The sequence below is a fragment of the Caenorhabditis briggsae genome (assembly GCF_000004555.2).
Source record: "Caenorhabditis briggsae complete genome, chrX, whole genome shotgun sequence".
Lineage (NCBI taxonomy): Eukaryota > Metazoa > Nematoda > Chromadorea > Rhabditida > Rhabditidae > Caenorhabditis > Caenorhabditis briggsae.
Window position 1 is genome coordinate 330252 of NC_013491.2, and position 22161 is coordinate 352412.

General features: G+C 37.3%; 3 protein-coding genes across 3 annotated transcripts; all 3 read left to right on the forward strand.

Annotated features, from left to right (window-relative positions):
* Nucleotides 1-55: 55 nt before the first annotated feature.
* On the forward strand, nt 56-1005 carry Cbr-trap-2 (the record flags this gene model as incomplete). Its single annotated transcript, XM_045238699.1, has 4 exons — nt 56-61; nt 336-446; nt 493-715; nt 842-1005. 4 exons carry the CDS (start codon nt 56-58, stop codon nt 1003-1005), a joined length of 504 nt encoding a protein of 167 aa, XP_045093677.1.
* Nucleotides 1006-4261: 3256 nt separating this feature from the next.
* Nucleotides 4262-9983, forward strand: Cbr-aex-3 (the record flags this gene model as incomplete). The annotated part of the gene is given in 17 exon segments (XM_045238700.1): nt 4262-4791; nt 4837-4977; nt 5027-5174; nt 5216-5368; nt 5421-5729; nt 5740-6810; nt 6855-6956; nt 7003-7148; nt 7198-7381; nt 7424-7618; nt 7664-8180; nt 8224-8669; nt 8720-8884; nt 8928-9122; nt 9152-9224; nt 9271-9317; nt 9903-9983. 17 exon segments carry the CDS (start codon nt 4262-4264, stop codon nt 9981-9983), a joined length of 4503 nt encoding a protein of 1500 aa, XP_045093678.1.
* A 9024-nt stretch (nt 9984-19007) lies between these two features.
* Nucleotides 19008-21327, forward strand: Cbr-npr-19 (the record flags this gene model as incomplete). The annotated part of the gene is made up of 9 exons (XM_045238701.1): nt 19008-19066; nt 19170-19301; nt 19494-19688; nt 19738-19920; nt 19985-20117; nt 20164-20286; nt 20331-20603; nt 20649-20759; nt 21325-21327. The coding sequence occupies 9 exons, from the start codon at nt 19008-19010 to the stop codon at nt 21325-21327; spliced, it is 1212 nt and encodes a 403-aa protein (XP_045093679.1).
* Nucleotides 21328-22161: the final 834 nt, after the last annotated feature.

Below are 22161 nucleotides of genomic sequence, written 5' to 3' on the forward strand. Positions count from 1 at the left end.
CAGGAAACGAGTGACACCGTAGTCAAACTGCAAATGACCCATTGCTGCGCGTCTTATGCGTGTGTGCGTGCAGTGTTTTGCGTGCCCGAGGCCAACGTTAATGCGCACACCGCCTTCTATTGTGCGAGTATACACCATTTGTCGTTTTATTGGATTTCCTCGTTAAATGTTGCTTTTCAATGATGTGGTTTTTAATTAACTCTAGTTTTTTTGCAGATATGAAGTTCTTACTCTTTTCTCTGATGTTTGCGGCAGTTAACTGCGCTGAAGTTGGTACTCAAACAAAGGTACGTATTTCAAGAAGAATCTGTGAAAAATACATTGATACATTTTAGGAAGCTTTTATTCTTGCTCACAAGCAACCACTTTCCACTTATGCAGTTGAGAACATGGACTTTGTCTTGGAATATGGACTCTACAACGTCGGAGATAAGCCAGCCCAAAAAGTAACCCTTTGGAAAAAAGTAAAAACAACAAAAACATAATATTCAGGTCACTATCGACGATCGCCACTCTTTCCCAACCAACTCCTTTGAAATCGTCAAGGGACTTCTCCACGTTCACTATGAGAAAATCCCAGCAGGAAGCAACGTGACCCACTCGGTCGTCATCCGCCCAAGAGCCTTTGGATTCTTCAACTACACCGCTGCTCAGGTCACCTACTACACTGATAACGAGAACCTTCACGTAACCTTGACCAACACCCCAGGAGAAGGTACGAATAACTTTTTTTTGATAGGAGGTTTAGAATAGAAGCGAGTCGTATTTTTGTAGTTTTATGAGGAATATTTCCCATTGAATTTTCATCAACGAGGAATGTTTTACTTAATTAATCTTACAGGATACATTTACCGCCAACGCGAGTACGACAGAAGATTCGCTCCAAAATACACCTATTTCATTGTCTTCTTCCTCATCATTGCTCCAACCACTTTCGGATCCTTCTTGCTTTTCCAACAATCCAAATCCCGCTTTCCAGTCATCATCAAGAAGAAGACCACTTAAACTGAAACCTTCTTTTTTATTGTTATTTTTTTCATAAGTTATTGTAGTCCCTTCTATCTAAGTTCTGCATTGCCCATGCGGGTTTCAACCCTAATCCAATCGATTGCGTTTTGGTTTTTAATTGGGGTTGATTCAGCTATTTTGTTTTATGTGTTCCATTTTACGTTTGTCTCCTCTTCACATTTTGTGTTATTCCAACAAACTGGTCTGTGCTAACAAGAACCTTTTTTGATTCTTTTAAAGCCTTTTTTGTATATCAATAAATAATAGTATTTACAAGAAAACGCACAATCACCCGCACAAAACAATTTTAATGTAACTTGAATTTTTCAAAAAGTTTGGAACTTATCAGAATTTTCGTTTATATCTCAAACAATATGAATCGATTTTCTGTATCTGCTCAAGAAGACCGGGACAATGTTTGAATGATATCCAACTAATACATTCATCACTGTTTTTTCAACACTTGTTGATTTTCTTTTTCTGTCTTTTTGATTAGAAGAAGGTATTATCGTTATCTATTGTATATTCCGAATAACGACAAAAATAATTTCATGAGTTTAATCATTCGAGAAACTTAAAACCGTTTTGAAGTCGTCCCTTGTTCACCTCTGTGCGAGCATCTGCACGAGCATGATTTCTTCCACGTGCCTGACCTGTCCAACGGACATGACTTCCTAGAGGGGCTTGATTCACGGAACGTAAAACCACGACAGATGATCTCTCAGCGGCTGCTGAATATGCTGGAGAAGAGGACACCGCTGATGGACTATATCGGTACAGAGAAGAATGTTGTCGGTGGTAAAACAATAAGAAGATGATAACTAGCTCGGGCGTCGCCGGTAGCTTCTGGCCGAAGTTTGGTCTGCTTCTGGACGGTAGTTGACCAGATTCCGGCAAAGATATTATCGGAAGTCAACCAAACTCCAACAAACTACCGGCAAACTTCCGACCTCGTAACAGCAGCAGACATGAGCGGAATTCCTTAATCCTTATTCCTTATTCCTTATTCCGGGTGTTTTTTTCTGTTCCTTGTTTTTTAATTTTGTTCCTTATTTCTTCTTCCTTCTTCCTGATTTTTTTTGTTATTCCTCTTCAAAACTTTAAAATTTTTTCTATCAAAAATCAGAAAAAAATTCTCAAAACTGGGAAAAAATTTGAACGCTCTAAATTGCCGCGTAACATTTTGTTCAGCGGAGCATTTTTGCACCGTTTTTCGAAAATTTTTTTTTTGGAAATCTTGGAAAAGTTATGCGTTTATCTCAGTGTTTTTTTTTTGTAATAAATTTGGTTTTTACAATTACTAAATACTTCAGAAAAAATGTCTGAAAAACGGAGAAAGTTTGACGAATTCTTCGTCAGAACAGAAAACGAGTGTATCCTCTGGTAATCGGTTTCCAACCAGATTCGGGAAAATTCCGGAGCAGAAATGGCTAGATCTGGTTAGAAAATTGTCCGAATCAGGTTGGAAAATTAGCTTTCTCGATCGTATTTGGTCAGAAAATCACCGGATCTGGTCGGAAAATAAAAACTTTCCGAATCTGGTTGGAATTTTACTCGAATCTGGTTGGAAAATGCGCGTTCCCAAATCTGGTTGGAAAATTACCCGAAACTGGTTAGAAACCGATTACCAGAGTCGGGCCTCATCTGCACCCCGAAAAGAAGCCGATTGAATAACGTCACTGTTGACAAATTAACTTTTTGTTCACTCAAAAATTTAAGCATTAGTCATCAGGTTTAGATCTGGCTTAAAAAATGAAAATTCTGATGAGCTTTCTAAACGACATTTCCTTGTCAAGAACCTTGTATTTAAAAATCGCTTCATTGACGATTTGTTTCGGAGTTTGGGAATGTCTGGCAACCGTTGGGCGAAGTACTAGTTAAATATATATATATATATATATATATATATATATATATATATATATAAAGCAAAATCTCGAAAAAATAGGAATTATTCTGGTCATAATCTTTTTGTGCAATACTTCATTTCAATCATGCGTTTGAAACTTTTTACAGTCGTTGTGTTTCAGAGAATTAAAAAAATGTATTTATACGCCAATTTGTCAGTTGTAGTCAAATGTCAGTTCAAACTTGTGTTCACAAATTGCGTCTTGGAAAATATTTCAGCCTGATTAGTTTCATTACGCGCAACGTCACCCACCCACTCCGTTTCGCTGATGCTTTTCTTCTTTCACGTATTCTCGATTATTATGCTGAAGTGCTTTTCCCTGTGAATGGCCCTCCGACTCTCTTTCTCTCTCTCTCTCTCTCTCTCTCTCTCTCTCTCTCTATCTCTCTCTCTCTCTCTCTCTCTCTCTCTCTCTCTCTTTCTCATTCTCTCTCTTCACTATTATATTGATTCAAAATTCTTTCTTCGACTCCTTTTTCCGTTTCAAACCCTTTCTTCCACTCTCTCAAAATAGCGTCGATGGGGGGGGAAAACAGCGAGCAAAGGGAAAAAAGAATGAGAAGCGGAATACACATACACATACATACGCACATAGCATGCATACGACTGTTTTCTCTCTACTAGTTCTCTTGCATGCGCCCCTTTTTGGTCAAACGCTCTCTTTCCGTTATTCATGCGGGCTCTCTATCTCTAATACTGTGTGGCGTTGTTATTGCACCTCGTCTCTTCGTTTGCCTCAGTTTCGCTGTGTTTTTTTCTTTTTTTCCATAGCTATCCACTTGAATCTGACAGGGGAGAATTAATGAACATGTGCATATGTGATTGGTAATGACTTTTTGAGATTTATGGCTTTGATCTATTCTCCAGAGAGCGTCAAAATGAGTTATTGACATGCGGCGTCAACGAAAAATTTTTTTTAAAGTTTTGAGCCTTTTCCTTGTTTGTCAGGTGTGATGAAACTTATAACACGACTGAAAGAAAAAATATAACATTTTAAAATAATAGAGAAAGAAACAAGAATTGTACATAAAAATGCGTCCGACACGGATGTTCCTCTCATCAGTTATTCTCTCTAATCCAGTTTCTCACTCGACGTCATTTTTTTCTTCAATGTCTCTTTTCTTCTGCTTCACTAGTCCAATGGCATTCTTGCTATACATTTTTCGAAGCGAAACTTCATATGCTTAAAAGAATAATTAGATGCCTTCTTCTGATACATTATCGTGATATCTTACTACTTTTAATTTTAAATCTGTCACTTAGGGAGTGTATATTCTTTATTTATTTCCGCAGTTTCAGGAGTGATATTGATTTTTTCAGATATCACCCATGCTGTAACCAAACATGAATGATAAAGAGAAAGAGTTATGCCCTCGACTCATCGACTTTCTAGTTGTGGTAGGAAAGAGGAATCGCCCCAGAGGAACTCGACAGAGCAGTTCGGATACAGTTCCTGAAACGACAGTGACATACCCGGAAATTTTGAGAAGATACCCAACAGATGATCACAAAGATTTCATACTTCCCACAGACGTCACAGTCTTTTGCCAGCCGGAGGGATGTACAACCACCAGTAAGTTGATTATCTCGGATGGTTTCTTCATACTAGTTGTTTTCATGATTTCTTTTAAATGTAATATCCCTCAAAATCCCTGTTTTACTTTCAAATCCATTCTCGTTTATTTTCCATTTTCAGGTATCCGACTGCGAAAAAACAATCGGAATGATCCTCAATTTTTCGTGTTCATGCTAACTGAAAAAGATTCCGCCAAAATTCGTTATGGAATATGTCTCAACTTTTATCAATCGTTTGACAGACGATCCACACCACGTGATGAAGCCAGAAAACTTCCAGATGAAACTCATCACAAAAGGTTAGCTGGTTAAAATGAGAATGTTAAGCATGTCCCAAATTTCAGACGCGACACCCAGATCTCATTAACAAGTCTTTGTTTCATTTCTCACCATCCATTTGTTTCAATTTTCCATCAAGTGCTCCTTCTTCTGAAGCGCATCATTGACAGCAGCAACCACAGAGCAGCTCATAGAACAGGACTCAAGTAAGTAATTAAAAAACAAAAGAGGGCAAAAGAAGGAGAAAAATTTTAGAGATATTGTTTGGGCGATTTTGACGGGCCATTATAATGATCCAATAGTTCCTGAAGTGATGAAAGAAATAAAAGAAGTTGAAACGTGGATACTGATGCTTCTGAGTTCTCCCGTCCCTGTTCCAGGAAAAACAAAAGTTCAGATAGAAGTAAGGTTGACGTTTTAAACAGTTTTTCAAGTTTTGTTAAGGTCATGCCAATGGATCTGTCACAAATTTTCGAGTTCGCTCTACCCGATCACACTCGATTCACTTTAATAGACTTCCCATTACACATCCCGTTCGAAATTCTTGGAATTGATTTAGCTCTTCGTGTTCTTACAGCAGCAATGCTAGAATTCAAAGTGAGAAATTCCTCGAAGATTTTTTCAAACAAATTGTTTTCACTTTTTCCAGATTGTCATTCAATCCCGAAATTACAATGCGGTTAGCATGTGCATTCTTTCAATTGTGGCTCTGCTGTACCCATTAGAATATATGTTTCCTGTTATACCTCTTCTGCCAGCGTACATGCCGTCAGCTGAGCAGCTGCTTCTCGCGCCTACTCCTTTTTTGATTGGCGTACCCTCATCATTCTTCCATCATCGTAAAATCAAGGAACTGCCTTCTGACGTTATTCTTGTGGATCTGGACACGAACTGCTTACAAGTGCCAGATGATTTGTACATTCCGGACCTTCCGGAACCAGATGCCACACAGTTAAAGGTGTGAATAGTGTTTTTTGCTGGAAGATTTCATGGGTTTTCAGGATAAATTAAGAGACGCAATAAACAGAATGACCACAATGACTGTTGATAACGAAAACAGTGTGACAGATGCGGATTTCGGGATTGATATTGACAGCGTTGATGTGGCATGTAGAGTAGCAATGGTTCAGTTCTTCAATTCGCATAACGTCTTTGGCAACTTTAGTGAGCACACAAGAACTCTCCGTTTATATCCAAGGCCAGTTGTTTCCTTACAAACGGAGTCTTTTCTAAGAAGTCGTCCACAGTGCACACAATTCATCACAGATCTGTGTCGTACACAAGCGGTGGAATACTTTGCAGAATGTTGCCTTTGTCCCAAAAACGAGACATTTGTAAGAGTTCAAGCTGGTATAGAAAGTGCAGAACAAGTTGGCGATAAGCCGAAATGGTTTACCGAATCACTAATGCCAGTTCATTTTACGGTTTGTAAATTTATAATTTTTGTCTCAACCAACTCATTTTTTTTCAAGGTTTACCCCACTAACTCAACTTTGGACTCTGCTATTCGAATCTTCAATGCTGAAGTCGATGTAGATGATTATGAGAATGACAGTGCAACTTCGACAGAAAACTCCAACAGCATCGACGATTTAGTTTTCGACGAAAATCTGGCTTCAGGTACGTACGATACTTTATTTTTCAAAACATGCAATATAGTTTTCATTGTAGACGTTGGAGGAGAGGTCACCAAGCCACTCGCAGAAGTGAATTACATTTATAAAGAACCAATGACTCTAGAACTTCCTCCAAGCGAAAGTGCTGTTTCTATAGATAGCTCATTGAGCAGTGGACGCAGCAGCCCGGACTCGTCGCTTTCAACATCCGCCGTCGACAGTGAAGCTGACTTTGCCAGACTTGCAGATAACTTGGCGTTGAAATCAAACTCGCAAGGTGCCTTTTCCTTTGATCATGGTAGCGATTCGGAATATGAGTCAACACCAGTATCTCAGAGACGCAAAACAATTCATAATCCTGGAAGTGAAGCATCGGATACACCAACTAGTCGGGGGTCTATAAAGTCTGGATTAAGAATGAAGGTATGCCAAAAGGATTACATTACCATCCATTCTAAACTTTTAAGGGGCTCTCCTCGTTTACGGATTCAGGTGAAAAAGTTCTTGGACCTAGCTTCATGAATGCAATAAATGGATATGCTGAAAAAAGCCAAAGCGTTTTCAGTCAGGTGAGTCTTAAATTTTTATAATATATATAACAATTTATAATGTCAGGTAATCAATAAAACCGCTCCAAAAGCCCAAGCACTCAAAGAACGAACAATGAAGCCGTTGGCAACAAAAATTGAACAGAGCCAGCACATAGTAAGATCAAAAGCTCTCCCAAACCCTACAAGTCAACAGACTGCAAATCAGCAAAGGTAGAAAACCACTTCTAACATTTCTAAAAATTTCTCAATTTATTTATAGCAAAAACCAGCAAACTGTAAAAGAGTTTTGTGATCAAGCACTAGCTGGACAAAGCGTGGGCATGTTTTCTGCTCCAAAACTGCGTCGGTTGATGGAGGATGAGAGTCTACGAGAATTAGTGTGCTCAAAACTGAATCTTGGGTTGGAAGTAAAACTTTCGGAAGATGAGTTTGTTAAAGAAGTGGTATGCTAAAAATCAACAGCAGTACACAAAATTACTTTGCAGCAACTGACAAAGGGACAGTTCAAAGCATATGTCAAAATTTTGAAAGCCTGTTTGGAAGGAATCGAGGTCTCATTCAACACTCCAGGGTGTTGTGGTTTTGCCAGCGTGTTTCACGTATTGGAAATTGCGCACACTCATTATTGGGCTATGGGTGGTGGTGATGCGATAACTCCGAGTAGCTCTGCTCCGAGCACTGTAAGGTGATTACCGAACTATTTTCAATTTTTCTGTTTCTTCTAGATGACTACTCCATCAGAGAACTCGAATGACTTCATCAAAGAAACTGCTCCACGACCTAAGCTGCCAGCTTCCACCATTGATCTTCGCACTCCAACAAAACCTCTTGGGCAAAGTACGACCACACCTGCTTCTGAAACCCAAGACAAACTACAAGCATCTCGGCAGTCAGTTGTTCCACCACCTATTCCTCCTCGAGAAGCTCCACCTGTTCCCAAGCGGAATCCTCCACCTTCTGGCGCTCCACCAAAACTTCCTGAAGGAACTCGAGCCCCACCACCACTACCACCAAGACCGAAGGTGAAAACCACGGCTCCTCCACCAACAGAAATTTTTGAAGCTAACAGTCAACATGCTCAGCCAAGTTCTCCGGGTTTCCCGGCGGATGCTGACGAGCAGACAAAACCACTGCTGAAGCATGTGCCTCCGACATCCCTTCCAGTAGGCAAGCAAGAGCCTTGCAAGGTTCTTCCGACACCAAATGAGCCGGTCAGACACTACATCTATCAAGAATTGATTTGTAAGTCTATCAGCTATTTGCTAACCAAGTTCACAAATTGCAGTAGCGATTCAACATCAATTTTGGCAAAACCTCCAATTCTGGGAAAACGCATTTGTGGATCTAGTCGCACAGGAGAGAGAAATAGTTGGGATGGATCAAGAGCCATCAGAAATGATCGACAGATACTCAGCACTTAATGATTCTGAGAAAAAGCGTTTAGAGTTAGAAGAGGATCGCCTCCTCTCCACACTTCTGCATAACATGACAGCTTATATGATAATGTGCGGGACGGGACAAAGGGCACTTCAACAAAAAGTGCGGCGACTTCTCGGAAAAGCTCATATTGGTTTGGTGTGTTCCAAGGAAATCAATAAGCTGCTTGATGAGTTGCCATCTACACAAGGAAATTTCATCCCGTTGAAACCTCTCGGTAGTCGTTTAGTGCAAAAACAATCGTTCACTGTTTGTCCGGGTCCTAACGCGGATGGCCAAATGATGTTTATGGAGGTTGGTGAATGAACCAGTTTCTTTTTTATAGTAGCAGAAATTCCTTACAGGTGTGTGATGATGCAGTGGTTCTGAGGGCTATAACTGGAGCGGCCACCGAGCGATGGTGGTACGAACGTCTTGTGAATATCACATACTCTCCGAAAACAAAAATACTTTGCTTATGGCGGCGGCATGATGATAAAGTTCACATGCACAAATTTTACACAAAAAAAGTGGTTTAAGTTTTTGTTGGAATAAAAAAAATCAAGTTTTCAGTGTCGCGAGCTTTATCAATGCATGAAAGCAGCTATGGAAAGAGCAGCAGCCAGAGGGAAAGTTAATGTGGAAGGTCGGGCTCTGGGTGGAGAGTTTCCTGTTCATGATACAGAGAGCAATCTAGGAGGCTTGTTACAAGTAAGTTTTAACATGTTATTTCTTCTAGTTTATTTATGTTTCAGGTCCGTTGTGATGGTGTTGCGGTAATTTTCGCTGACAAACAGATATTTATTGGACTTTCCAATATCAAGAAATGCAACACGTTTGGTGGAAATGTTTTCTTATTAGAAGAATTTGGTGAGTGCATGAAACGGATTTCCATCTACTGGATAATTATTTCCAGACCGCAAAAAAGGCGAAATCATTCAAAGAAGATACTTTTCGCAAATGGTAAGTCAACACTAAACGCTTGGATTCTTTTTTCGATTTATTATTGTGTATTTATGTATTCTCCAACTTCTTTAGTTCAAAAACAGTTATTTCTTTTTATTGTGATGTTCTGGTTGAGTGTTTTCAGGCAGTCGAGATTGCATGGGCAATGCATCGTGTATTTAGTGTTCAATTCGCGCTTTCCTGTCAAAATGGGTCATGAGCATTCTACTAACACGTTATTTTGATTTTGTAAATATTTTCACATATACTCATTTGATTAGAAAACTCGTCATCATTCCACTTTTCTCCCTTTTCACTTCTGTAGCGTATGCAGTTAATAATTGGATTCAAGCTTCTTGGTAATCTCAAAACGGTACTGTGTTTTTGTTTTATGTGTCTCTCGCCTGTTATTACTGTTTTCAGGTTTCTTGTCACTGTTGTGAACATTCGAAGCGTCAGCTCTTCTTTTGTATGCTTAGTATTTGTTTTTCATTGTAGCATCTTACTTCTGTTTGTTGATGTCTTTTTTTGTGATGTCCGATACGGTTATATTTATATGTGTGTTTTATTACCTGAATATCCCAGTAATCAACACATTTTCAGGCTGATCAAATTTGCTATGCAGTTCTTTGTGTTTTTTCCTTTGCTGCTGCTGGACACAAAAAAGAAGAGCATAGTAAATAATTTTCGCATTACTCTCATGACATTCCATAATTACTGACGAACAGTGATAGTGTCTTTTTGCTTGTCTTGCTTTAAACTTTTCAATGCTTTCCAATGTAGTTTTATTAGTCCGACTCAGACTACTATCCCATTTTTTCAGTTTTTCCTAACTTTCGAAAAGATCCTAGGTCGTGTATTACTTAATTATTTGCAATAATAATGTTGTAAATTTTCTCCGCATTATTATTTATTAATCCTAAAATGGATATTGTTGGTCAATGAATTCGTTTAAAAATTTAAATAATTGCATAAACCATAAAACCTGCATTAGAACGGCCCTTTATTAATAGGGCCCCCTTTAATAGAAGGACTCCTTGAAGATGCTTTGAAACAATAGAGGAGCCGGCTTTCTTAATGCAGGAATTACGGCACATTATCAATGATAAAAACCAACGGAAATATACTAATTCCCAACAATTTCATTGCAAAGTATTCAAATAAAGCAGTTCCTTAACTTCTGGATCAGAAAAACGACAAAAACATGGCGCAAATCAGCACAACGCGTCTGATTGAAACGATTGATAAAAGAGCAAAGCAGATTTCTACAAACCACGTTTCGTTTTTGGTGCCCACCCGGCGAGTCTAACTCCCTGAACACATTTCAATCATTGTGACAAAGTCTGCGAATTAAACAAGCTGAAGAAAATCGACAATGATATGCAAAGCCTAGTGGGGTGCGTTGAAAAAACGGAATGAAAGGGGGATACAATTCCCCAGCTATTTCTTCTCAAACTCGCAAATTTTTGCATTTTCCCTTTCAAGTTTCCCGCCATCGAAATTGATTTCCAGTTGATTTTACTGACTTATTAGGTTGGCTAATAATTTCTTGTGCACTTTTTTTTGCATAGTTTCTTAACTGTAACAGGATATGGTATATAAGATGATAAGGTTGTTCACAATAACCATCATTTGCCCTGATCCCATTTCGTTTGCGAACGCGATGCCCCTGTTCACACCCATATTTTGCGGCTCTTCTGTGATGGTTAGTACATATGACCCACTTCTCATCCGAGATGAAAATATAATTCAGCCAATTGAAGTTACCGTGTAGAGTGAGAAGTTGCATGCTCATGTCCACTTGCCGCTAAATATTAAAATCAGTCAAAACGGTGAGGTATCCGTCCTCCAAGATTTTTTGTCTTTCCCAACTTTAAAAATCCATTTCAATAGTGGTATGAGTTGCCCATAAAGTGATTGACATTTCACGGGTAGATTGGAAAGGGTCCCATTTGACTAGATCTCTCAGCTTGCCTATATCTTGAAAAACAGATCGCCCGAGGCAAGTGACATCTTCGGTGGAAAAGTCTTGGTTCTTGACATTGTCAACCCAAGTTGCTACGGTTTTTCTATGGGGGTGTTGTCCTTGTAAACTTCCAATAAGCAGTGATGAATATCGGATACTTTCAGGTTAGAAATAAATATAATCAATATACAGGAAATTTACTCAAAAAAAGTGGGAATGAAAAGGGGCATCGCGTTTGCAAGCGGAATGAGATCAGGGCAAATGATGGTTATTGTTCTAGCTCAGTTAAGAGAAGACATGAAAAACAAAAATGCCCAAAGACTTATTAGCCAACCTAATAGTTTTCAAGTGATTTCGATGTCTTCCCTTTACTCAGATTGATTTTTAGAACCCCACATTTCACTCAGCGTCCTGCACAATTTGCTTGTCACCTCCTACGCTGTAATAGGCGGTTTTCATCTTGAAACCTGTAGTTACGCCCAAAATTCAAAAAAAAAGTGGTTCAATTGGAGATAGACATGAACACGCAATGCGGGGTTACACCTTTCTTTTGTTTCGTCATTCGCTTCGTTATTCGACGCCCATTACTTGTGTTCTGAACGTCTATACGCATATTTGCTCTGAAAATTGCCTGCATCAGTTGTATCAGTTTCCATACCTTCCATATTTGGATATAGTGCTCTCAGTTCTACATCTCGTAAAGTTGAGAGCCAGCCTCGTGACGTGGTGATTTCCCGCCCATTTCTTGCCCCATTTCCCATAAAGTTTTTTCCACTTCTCCGTTTTTTTTAAACATTACAGATATTAGAAGTGGAGTGGGTATGCCTTCTCTCCACAAGAAAGCTCATCAGTTAAATTCGAATCCCAGAGATTTCGAGAAGAAAAAAAAAAGAGTACAAATGCAATCTCCTTAGATGGGGTCTTATTTGGAAGCATCCTCGGGTTTTACGATCTACCCCATCTTTCTCCGCCCCTATCTTGTTTTATGATTATGGTGTGGTTGGTGGAGGATTTTTGTTTTCTTGAAGAGTCAAGTTCTCTTCATTCTGCATTCCTGCCAATCCGAATTTCCTTTCCCGAAACAAAAAAGAATGATTTCATCTGACACGTTTTTCTGCCCTTCTTTTCGCCTTTATTTTCTCATTGAGATAGGAAGACAATTATTTTTTCTCGCCCCATTTATTGTACGTTCGTGAGCCAAACCAATCTCATCCTCTTTGGAGAAAAAATTGAACTTTTCAGGCACTTCTTTTTTGTATACTAAAATGCCTTTGACGTTTTCCCGTGTTCCTTTCACATTTTCTCTTTTTTTGTCGAATTTTGAATGTCTATTTTCTTGCTCTCTTACAAATCTGAGAATAGCGTTATGTGTGGTTTTCGTTGAAAAGGAAGAGCAAGATGAACAAAAAATTGCATGTCATATCCATCTCCCCAATTTTCCGTCTCATAAAAACGTTCCAGCTGATTTGACCAAATCATGAGAACATTCAGAAGAACTTCATTTCATCTGGAGCGTTTATGAAAAAAAGGAGAAAAAACCGGGTCTACATTCTTTTTGAGAAGAAGTATGATTAGGCCATTCAAAAAAAGATTTATGTTCTTATGGAAATGGTCCATCAAGGAAATATTTAGAAAAAAAAGGAGAAAGAAAGGATAAAGTTGAGAAAGACAAAAGAAAAGTACTGATATATAATATTCGCTGGAGGTATTTTTAGATATGGTTATCTCGAGAACAAATTCAAGAATGTTTTGGGTAAATTAAACAACTTTCCCCTTGTGTTGTGCAGCGACTTATTTCATCTCTAAGCAACACACATTTATGTTGTTTCTCAGGATTTCTCTTTTCTTTTTTTCCGAATGTTCTAAGTTAAATATAAAATCATATTTCCAAACTTGACTTGAATAATGAACAAGATTTCCTAACTGACATTCCTATCTCGAAAAAAAATTGGCATTTGTCAACGTTTCATCCGTTTGTTGAACTTCGATTCTATGAAAGTGATGATGTAGACATGGGGACTTTTCCAATCTTAATGTTAGGTCTAGACAACTTTTTGTCAAAAACAAGTTAATGATGATTTATGTTACAATTAATCAGTTATACAGATTTTAATCGTAATCAATCATACCAAACAGTCTATACTTCTTACTGATATGCTATCAACTACGTTCTTATTTTAATGAAACAATTTTCCTTCTAATCTATTTGTGATGAGAAAAAGTGTAAAAGTGTTTACAAATCTGCAGATGCGTCTAAGTGTAGTGTGCACATGGAACCATCTTGAGAGTTTCTCGCCCCGTGTTTATAAAACAAAAACATGTAGATGAACTTCTTTGTCTGGTTTTCTCGTTGTTTTTTTTTCTGGCTGAGATACTCTGCACTTTTCTTTTCGTTTTAATTTAGAATAATACATGTTGTTGGCGCCAGAAAAAGTGTCTCCTAGATAATTATGGAACCAACCCCGAAGGAGGTGTGCAAATAGTATCAGATTTCGATTGTGCGCCCAGTTTTTCTCACTATTTTTATACCAATCGGAGGTGTCGAATACATCTCTGTGAGGACGTCAGGATTTTTTTTGTTTCTAAATGAATACATTATAACCTTTTCTGGAATTCTCTGTTCAACTTTTTCACTCGATATTCTTTTTTTTTCGTTCGGAATTTTGAAATTTTATTCAATCTTGCACGAAGTTCGTTCGTATTTTCCAATAATATTCCTCTATTCATTTCTTCATCGCCAGAAGCAAAAGAGAAACTTTAATATTTGCCCAAAACTTACCGTTGTTTAATGAAAATCTCTTTTTCTCTCTTTGGTCCTTCTGTGATTTGAATAGAAATTTCAATCAAAACGTCTTTTTCTGTGAAAAAAAGAAAACACATTCCTTGATATTTGCGAACTCTGGGAATCACCGTTTCAATCATTTTCCCATGGTTACATACCCCTGAGAACTCTTTTTTCCTAATTCTGGAAATTCTGAAAATCACGTTGTTTCTTCGAATGGAAACGAATGAAATCAATAGTCTATCTACTTCCCACCTTTAAATCCTCATTTTTTATGTTTTCGAAACTCGAAACTAAACTATCCAATTATATAGTATGATCGCTTTCATTCAATACGAAGCCAGGTTCACTTTCGTTCGGGTGTTTTTTGTTTCTATTTTCAGAAGTCTGGAAATAATATAAGTTAATTTTTTAAGAGGACAACAAACTTGGGAAGAGTCCGCCTAACATTGTTATCGTTTAAATTGGTATTTTTTTGGAAGAAGTGACCTTGGAGGAGTAAGCTTTGTTGCGTAATGAAGCATTTCACCACTGTTCCGGACCAGACAACGCCAACATTGCCGACAAGTTCTACAATTTCAGAAATCTTATCTAATATCAGCAGGTATTTTTTCTCAAATTTTCGAAATCACTTTTCATCAAAAATATGAAAGAAGATATTCTTATTACAGTCATAAAGTTTTAACTGGAATTGTTTTTTTTTAATCAGCAAGATATGTGAGAATTTGATCACTGTAGGTCAAATGACGTTTCAGGCATTTTACGTGGGGGTATTTTCTAGTACCTGGGATGTACTTTCAAATTTTCAGTATTCGGGAGATAATGATAGAAACAGAAAACTTATTAACAACAGTAATTTTTCATCTCTGTAATCAATCAAAAACACCGTTGTTGTGAAATTTTTGATATTAAATACTATAAAAACTATGAGACTTGCATGTTATACCACAGTTCATACCTGATTGACCATGCTTTTGCTTTTTGAGTCATTCAACAAATTTTGAAAACTGTTTTGGAATCAGGGAGCATCCTTTTTTTCAGTGAAGCTACTGGTTTTTTCTATTGAGGTAGATGAGATGACATTTAAGAAGTTTCAATTACTCAAAGAAAGAGAAACAAACAATTTTTCTCTCAAATCAGTTCGGACAGTTTTGATTGATTTTGGGTTTCATCTAAAAGTCCTCTGTTACTTCTCTAAATTTTTTGGGTTTTTCGCTTCTATGTGTCACATTTTCTCCAACTGCTATTAAATTAGCTTTTTGTGTTTCCTTCAATCAATCAGATCAAGCAAGTGATGCGCGTTTAGTGCAAACTATTTTGACTTTCAGCTAGTGTAGTACTTTGAGAAAGGCATTGAATCTAAGCTATCCTCTTGTTATAGTTTTGCGTAGTGGAAATGAACGAAAAACGCGCAGTACTTTTCACCCAACCTATTAATATGAGAGTATCTATAATTCAACAAAAAAAACAAAAATGGAATTGTTTATTGTTATTTGCCAACCGGAAATTAAAGTTTCGCTTATTGATATTCTATTGCTGGAAACCAAAACGCGCTTTTTTGCAATCACGTCACTTTGATTGAAAAAAAACGTGTTTTTTTTTCAAACTCAATTGCTATCAAAACGAAAGTTTATTCTAATTGTAGTGTCGTTGTCGTGTCACCATGTCACTTTTTTCTTTTCGTCGACTTCCTTCGTTCCAATTGGAAATGTAATCAATCAGAATACCCGTTGTCCATAAATTTGAACTATGTTTTCTTCATCTGCTTGCTCTTCTTTTTTTCTCATTCTTCTAGGCAAAATAAGGACGAGGAAGAAAAGTTTGCATAAATCTAGAGCGCCGTGTATGTGCATGCGCATGTTCCAAGGGCTACGCAGAAGAGTTATGATTCAATTTTAGAAGTCTATCGGGGCGGAAGACTTCTTCAAGTGATATTAGAAGAATCCGCCCTTCCTTTTTCCAACTTTTTCCCTTTATTTCCCTATATACCCTCTTTTTTGCTTTATAAAACGTTATTCCAGCTCACTTTCCTCCTTTCTCTTTTCTTTTTCTTGCTTCATGCTGATATCTTCTTCAGGTTGTGTGAGCAGGACTAAGTTATGAGCCTTTTGACTCGATGCATATTTTCTTTTTTTCCTTCAGAACATAGGCCATGCATAACCTTTCGTGGAATTTTTTTAGTTTAGAACTTGGTTTCGTTAAAAACACAAAAAAGATGTAACTACATATGCATTCCTTTTTTCGAGATATTCTAACAATGAAGAACAAAAAACTTCAAAAGATTGAGAGAGACCATACCCCAAATTTATGTCATTTTAGTAGACTAGAACATGCAATTTGAGCTGCACCTAATCAACAATTTCCCCATTCAACCCAATTGTCGTTTAAGACAAAAACCTTTCACTCAATCTGTATAGTAATCCAATAGAAGCCCTCCGTTTTCAATTTCACTTCACCTATTCTCATTCCTCTTTTTTTTCCTTTTTTGTTTTTCTCTTTCTTGCGCACTATCAAAACGCTTTAGTGTGCACTTAAGAGGAAATTAATGTTTGTACCTTGAGAATTGTGTCAAACTCACCTCGCTGACTAAACTACTAGACCCAAAAGCTGAATTACTGATGAACATACAGATATGCAAAACCTTGGACGAGATGAATATTCACGAAGTCATAGTTTTGCATTTTTCGATTCTTTCGATGAAATCCTTCTCTTGTCTTTTGTAAATTTTTCGAATTATTACAACACCCATTTGACCCGTATGATACCTTGCGACGTAATTTTGTAGCGAATCGAAATTGAAAAACTGCGAAATCACAATAAATTACACAAATTATTCTTAGTTTCCATGACACAAAGAAACCAACGATTCATTCATTCAGCAGTTGTGTTATTTGTGTTCATTCTCATTTTCCAGACAAGAAAAACCCTTCACTTTCCATGTCATCGACGTAGAAATTACTCCTCGAGTATGCTCTGATTCTTTTCTTTTTTGTTGTTTGGTTCCAAAACCACTCAAACGTATACAATTTTTCAACTTCCCTTTATACTTATTTTAAGGAAGATCTTTTCCATTTAAAACCTAGCTTCTCAGAACAAATTATTTTGTTATTAACTAAAATCAAAACTGTAGATGAAGTTTTGATTTTTATAGAAAATAAAATTCGAAAATGGAAAACTACGGACACCATTTTGTGTTTTTGGTATATGAATAAGTCATAAATTGGTTAGGGCCCCAAGACATGCTATGTTTTTCAGCCATTTCGGTTTTCTTGTATTCTTAATTTATATGGGCCAACACGTATATATTTTTTGGCTATCTCCTTCCACATGTCAAGATCGATTCTCGCGTCCCAAAAAGCTTTTCTCCTGCTTTTTTTCTCTGTTTTTTCTCATATTCATGTGTTCATATAATTATGTTTTTAATTTCACTCTGTCTAGAGCTTCGTTAACAAAGATAACCTTAAATATATCCTATTGCTCGTGCGAGCGTTGGTTTTTCGTTTTACCTCAATTTCCGGTTTCTCCAAATTACCAAATCATAATTTATTTTTTGATGTATCATTAGGTTCTTTCTTTTGTCTAAAATGTTGAAACTTATTTTTATATATTGTTCTCAGCAGTGATTTGTATATTATACCATTCCGTAATCACTGTAGCGACATTTTTCATCACTTAGTTTTTGATTGGAATATAGCATATTTTTATTGAATTTGACGTGAGAATTAAAGTTTTAGCGAATGTCTTTCAGAAGAAATGTTTGAAAACTATTGCAGAAAAACCACTCTGATCACCTGCACTATTCCTTTATGTTAGTATGAATGCTCCCTAAAAGAACTTTTCTTCTTGTTTACTGCGTTCAATGAATAGAAACCGAAACAAACGTGGACAAAATTAGTGACATTGGCCTGACTCATCTATTATTTAATAACGGTGAGAAAAAAAGGGTTGTGTGTTTCTTCGGTTCGGCACCTCCAAAAAAGAGAGGACGAAAGTTGCATTATTCATTCTCACTAACGCCTAAGAAATATATTCAGCTACAAAGGAGAAAGTAAAGAGCAAGAGAAGAGAAACTTAAAAGCGTTGAGTTTTGACTTTTTTTATATATTCCGCGCGTTTCGATTCTTAAGAATTCATAAAGGTTCATGAGACATCACTGGATCGTGAAACTTAGAAAATATAAAAACTTTACAATCTTTACAAAATTGTGTTCAATTATTAAAGGTGGGGGGACAGGAGATTTTTCGTAGTTTTTTTGTAGCTAGAGTATGCATTCTACCGTCACGGTGTACAACGCTTAATGTCACTCTGCGTACAGCTGTCGTCCTCGCCTTTATGTGTGCAATCGGGCGTGTGCTTTCTCTTTGCCCGCGTGGCTCAGTCGGTAGCGGCACCGCACCCTCAATCATCGCCCTCACAAGTTCAACTCCTCGAGGGGCATCTTTGAACGGAATTTCGAGAACATTATTTTTTTCATGTCCCCCCACCTTTAATCTTACTTCCTGTTTTTCAAATAACGAATTGAATTATGGATTCCCATAATTGTCTCAGTTTAAAAAATTTCAAACCTTAAAAGCATGACATGAAATGTAGAAGAGAAACAAAATTGAAAACTCACAGCCATTTTGCATTTTTCAGGTATAATGTACTTGAAAAATGTTCAAGAAGTTTAGACTTCCTCTTTTCTTCACAATTTTTCGTCACCTACCCTACTAGTTCTCACTAATTCAAGCACGCAATCTCGCAAGCCTTCAAGTTCTTTTTTCTTAAAAAAATTTGCGAACCCGCCCTTGCAGAGAAATCGAAAATCTTTTTCCCACTCCCTCTCATTTTCCGGAAACGATTTCCTTACTTCATTTTTTTGTGCTGGACGTTACTTTCTATCCATGCATCGTTTAATTTCTGTGATTTCAAAAAATTATCTTTAATAAAATTAAGGTTTCACTTGAAGCTGACCGTTGTCATGCAAGCAGACGATTCGTGGAAGTACAATGTTTCGTTTTTCACATTGCAAGCCTTATTGTACGAGTTTCAGAAAATTTGTTGGTTCGCTCTGGGGAACAACAAAACAAAACAGAATACATGAATAAAATATCGATTTTTCTTCGTATTTTCTTTTTTCCAGCACATCCGCCAATCGCAGAGATGACTTGATAGCCGTTTCAATTTGGACTATTATGCTATTGTACGCTCTCATCGCCAACATGCTCATTCTTGCCGGGATCGCTCGTAGTGCAACCATGAGATCAGCAACCAGGTTTGATTTTGGAGCTGGAAAAACTCAAATACCAAAATGAAAATGTTTATATTTCTGGTTTGAGAGTCATGAGTCTTGAAATGATGTTTTGAAAAATGAGAATCGATATATTTCATGAAATGAGTGCTTTGGCATTCCCAGATTTGCTGAAAATTTGCTGATTCTTTAGGGTATCGTAAACTCACATTGCAGCTATTGGTTTATCATATCTATCGCAATATGTGACATTCTTATGACAATCATCTCACTGGTGCATTTGGTTCCTGCCACCGCATTTCACGAAGAGTACGTGCAATTTAAGTCCGTGCGCAATATCATCATGATTTTTTTCTACGACTTGTTTTGGTACACCGGTGTTGTACAGCTGGGCCTGATGGCAGGAAATAGGTAATGCATGTGTACTCTGAGAATCGTCAAAGTAAGTGTTTTTTTTCAGATTCGTCTCAATTGTTTACCCAATGGAATACAAGCACATTTTCTCTCGAACTAGGTCGTTGTACCTAATTCTTTTCGGTTATTTTCTCGGATTCCTGGTATCGTTGCCAACCCTTTTTGATTGCTGTCATACTTTGTGGGACTCGAACTACTACATCACCGTTTATGAGAAACCGGGGACATTGTAAGTTGCTATTTTTTTATCTAAACGTTATGTTATCTGACATTGATTGAATAAGTTTGTTCAGGTACAAGTATGTTGATATGGCGGTCAACAGTATCTCGCTGTGTATGATGATCATATTTTACGCGGTTATCATTTACAAAGTTCGTGAGAGTGGACGAGCAATGGCCAAGTATCAATTAACGATTCGAACCAGAGTAAATCTTCGTTTCAATGCAGAAAAAAGGAAAAATGAATTTACAGCAGCAAAATGCGTTGGAAAATGGTGTTTCATTGACATCTCAAATGAACGATTGTGGTAGGACATCTTCTGTCCGGCCACCTCGCAGTCAAGTTAGCAAGAAGGAAATGAGACTTTTCATTCAGGTCGGAAACTTTTCCTATATATCATTCATAAAACCAAATTTTAGTTCTTCGTTGTCTCACTGGTTTTCCTCCTCACGTGGACCACATGGCAATGGCTTCCCTACATGTCTGAATCGAAATGGGCATATTTTGTGATGACGTCTCTTTTCTTTATCAACAATTCAGTCAATCCGACAGTTTATATTATTTTCAACACACAACTTAGACGAGAATTACACTATTTGATATGCCGACACCACGTAATTTCGACGGCACAAAACAAACGGAAGCAAACACTGTTCGGACGAGGGATCGCAGCTGAAACTAAAAATGAAACTGTAATAATTTAAACATTTTCCTTTTGAATGTAGAATTTATTACAGGATTTTCAAAACAACACAAGGGATGATGCTACTAAGTCTTTGGTGGATCAAGCTGGTTCAGTCTCATCCCAATCTCACGACGAACATGTAAGACACCAGCTTCTTATCAAGGTTAGCTTTTCGTTAAATATGTTTCAAATATTCCAGGAAATTCTATACGTCTGATCTTGATCTCAGAATTGTCAAGTAAGTTTACGCAAACATCGATTTATATATTAATTTGAGCATATGCCTGCTTCTCTCATTGCGTTTTCCTTTTTTGCGCGGGAAAAAGTATCTCCAAAAGTAGTATTTCGAAATAAAAGTGTGCAAAGCAACTGTCGTGTAATCTTTTTTGCAAGAGTGGTTTGAGTTTGCTGTTGGGAGTTTCAAATTGCAGTTTTATTTATTACAAATCAGATTTTACCGCCATAATGATCATCTAAGTTCTCGCTTTCAGAATATGGACTACACCGACAAGGACACCAAAATCAGTGCAGTTTGATAAAAAAGCAAAATAATTTATTGGAAAAATCCGCTCACCGGTTCCTCATTTTTCTCGACCAGTAAAACATGTTCATTAGATTTTATCGTTAAACTTTCAATATGCATTTGTATCTCATAAAAATTATGTAGTATGTGTAATTCAATTTTTGTTATTTCTTAATTTGTGTGGTCCGCTGATAATAAATTGGAGTAGACGAAAATATGCATTTTTGTAGTATTGGCGAAATTGGTGATGTGGTATAAAAGCCAATAATTACGGAGTCTCGTGTTCCAGTCCTGGGAAGTTGACTCTATATTTCAAAACCACTCTGAGCAATGAAGATCCCAATTTTGATCAGATAACTATTTCGCAGTACTAAAACTTGAGACGCGTCATTATCCTTTTTTGCAATAATTTGGTTCATTGTCGAATTAAAAAAAAACTGGCATCTGAGAATTTGAAAACCGTCGCTTTTTTTGATTTACGAAAAAGCGCTGTAGTGATTTTGGGGCGAGGCCCAGTAAATCGACACGGAAACCGCCCGCAAAGTTTTCAGGTGCCAGTTTTTCAATTCGAAAATAAATACATAAGTGTTTTTCAGACTTTTAGGTTTTCTCCTAAACATTTGCAGAAATAACCTTTCTATTAAAATAATGATTGATTTTTGAATATTATTTTTATTTTTCAAAATTCGCACAAACATATCTTGAATAATTTGAACGTATTCTAATTTCATAGTTATTAATAAAAATTAAATTTTCGAAACTACATGCACTAACACAAAACATGTGATATTTTCTTTGTTTTTCTTATGCAGTCAAAAATCGCCTTCTCCATTTTTAATCCTTGACGTAATTATCATAAGGAAGTTTTTAATGAGCGATGTAAAACTGAACACAATTGTCTTTGCGACATCGCGGTGTGAGTCATACACACAACCTACTGCGTTTCGTATTATCTACCCCTTGTCGTTCTCCAGCCCCCTCTCTGTCCCATTCTCTTTCCATTCCTCGTGCCCTCGGGCCGAATCCCCTCTCCCTCCCCCCC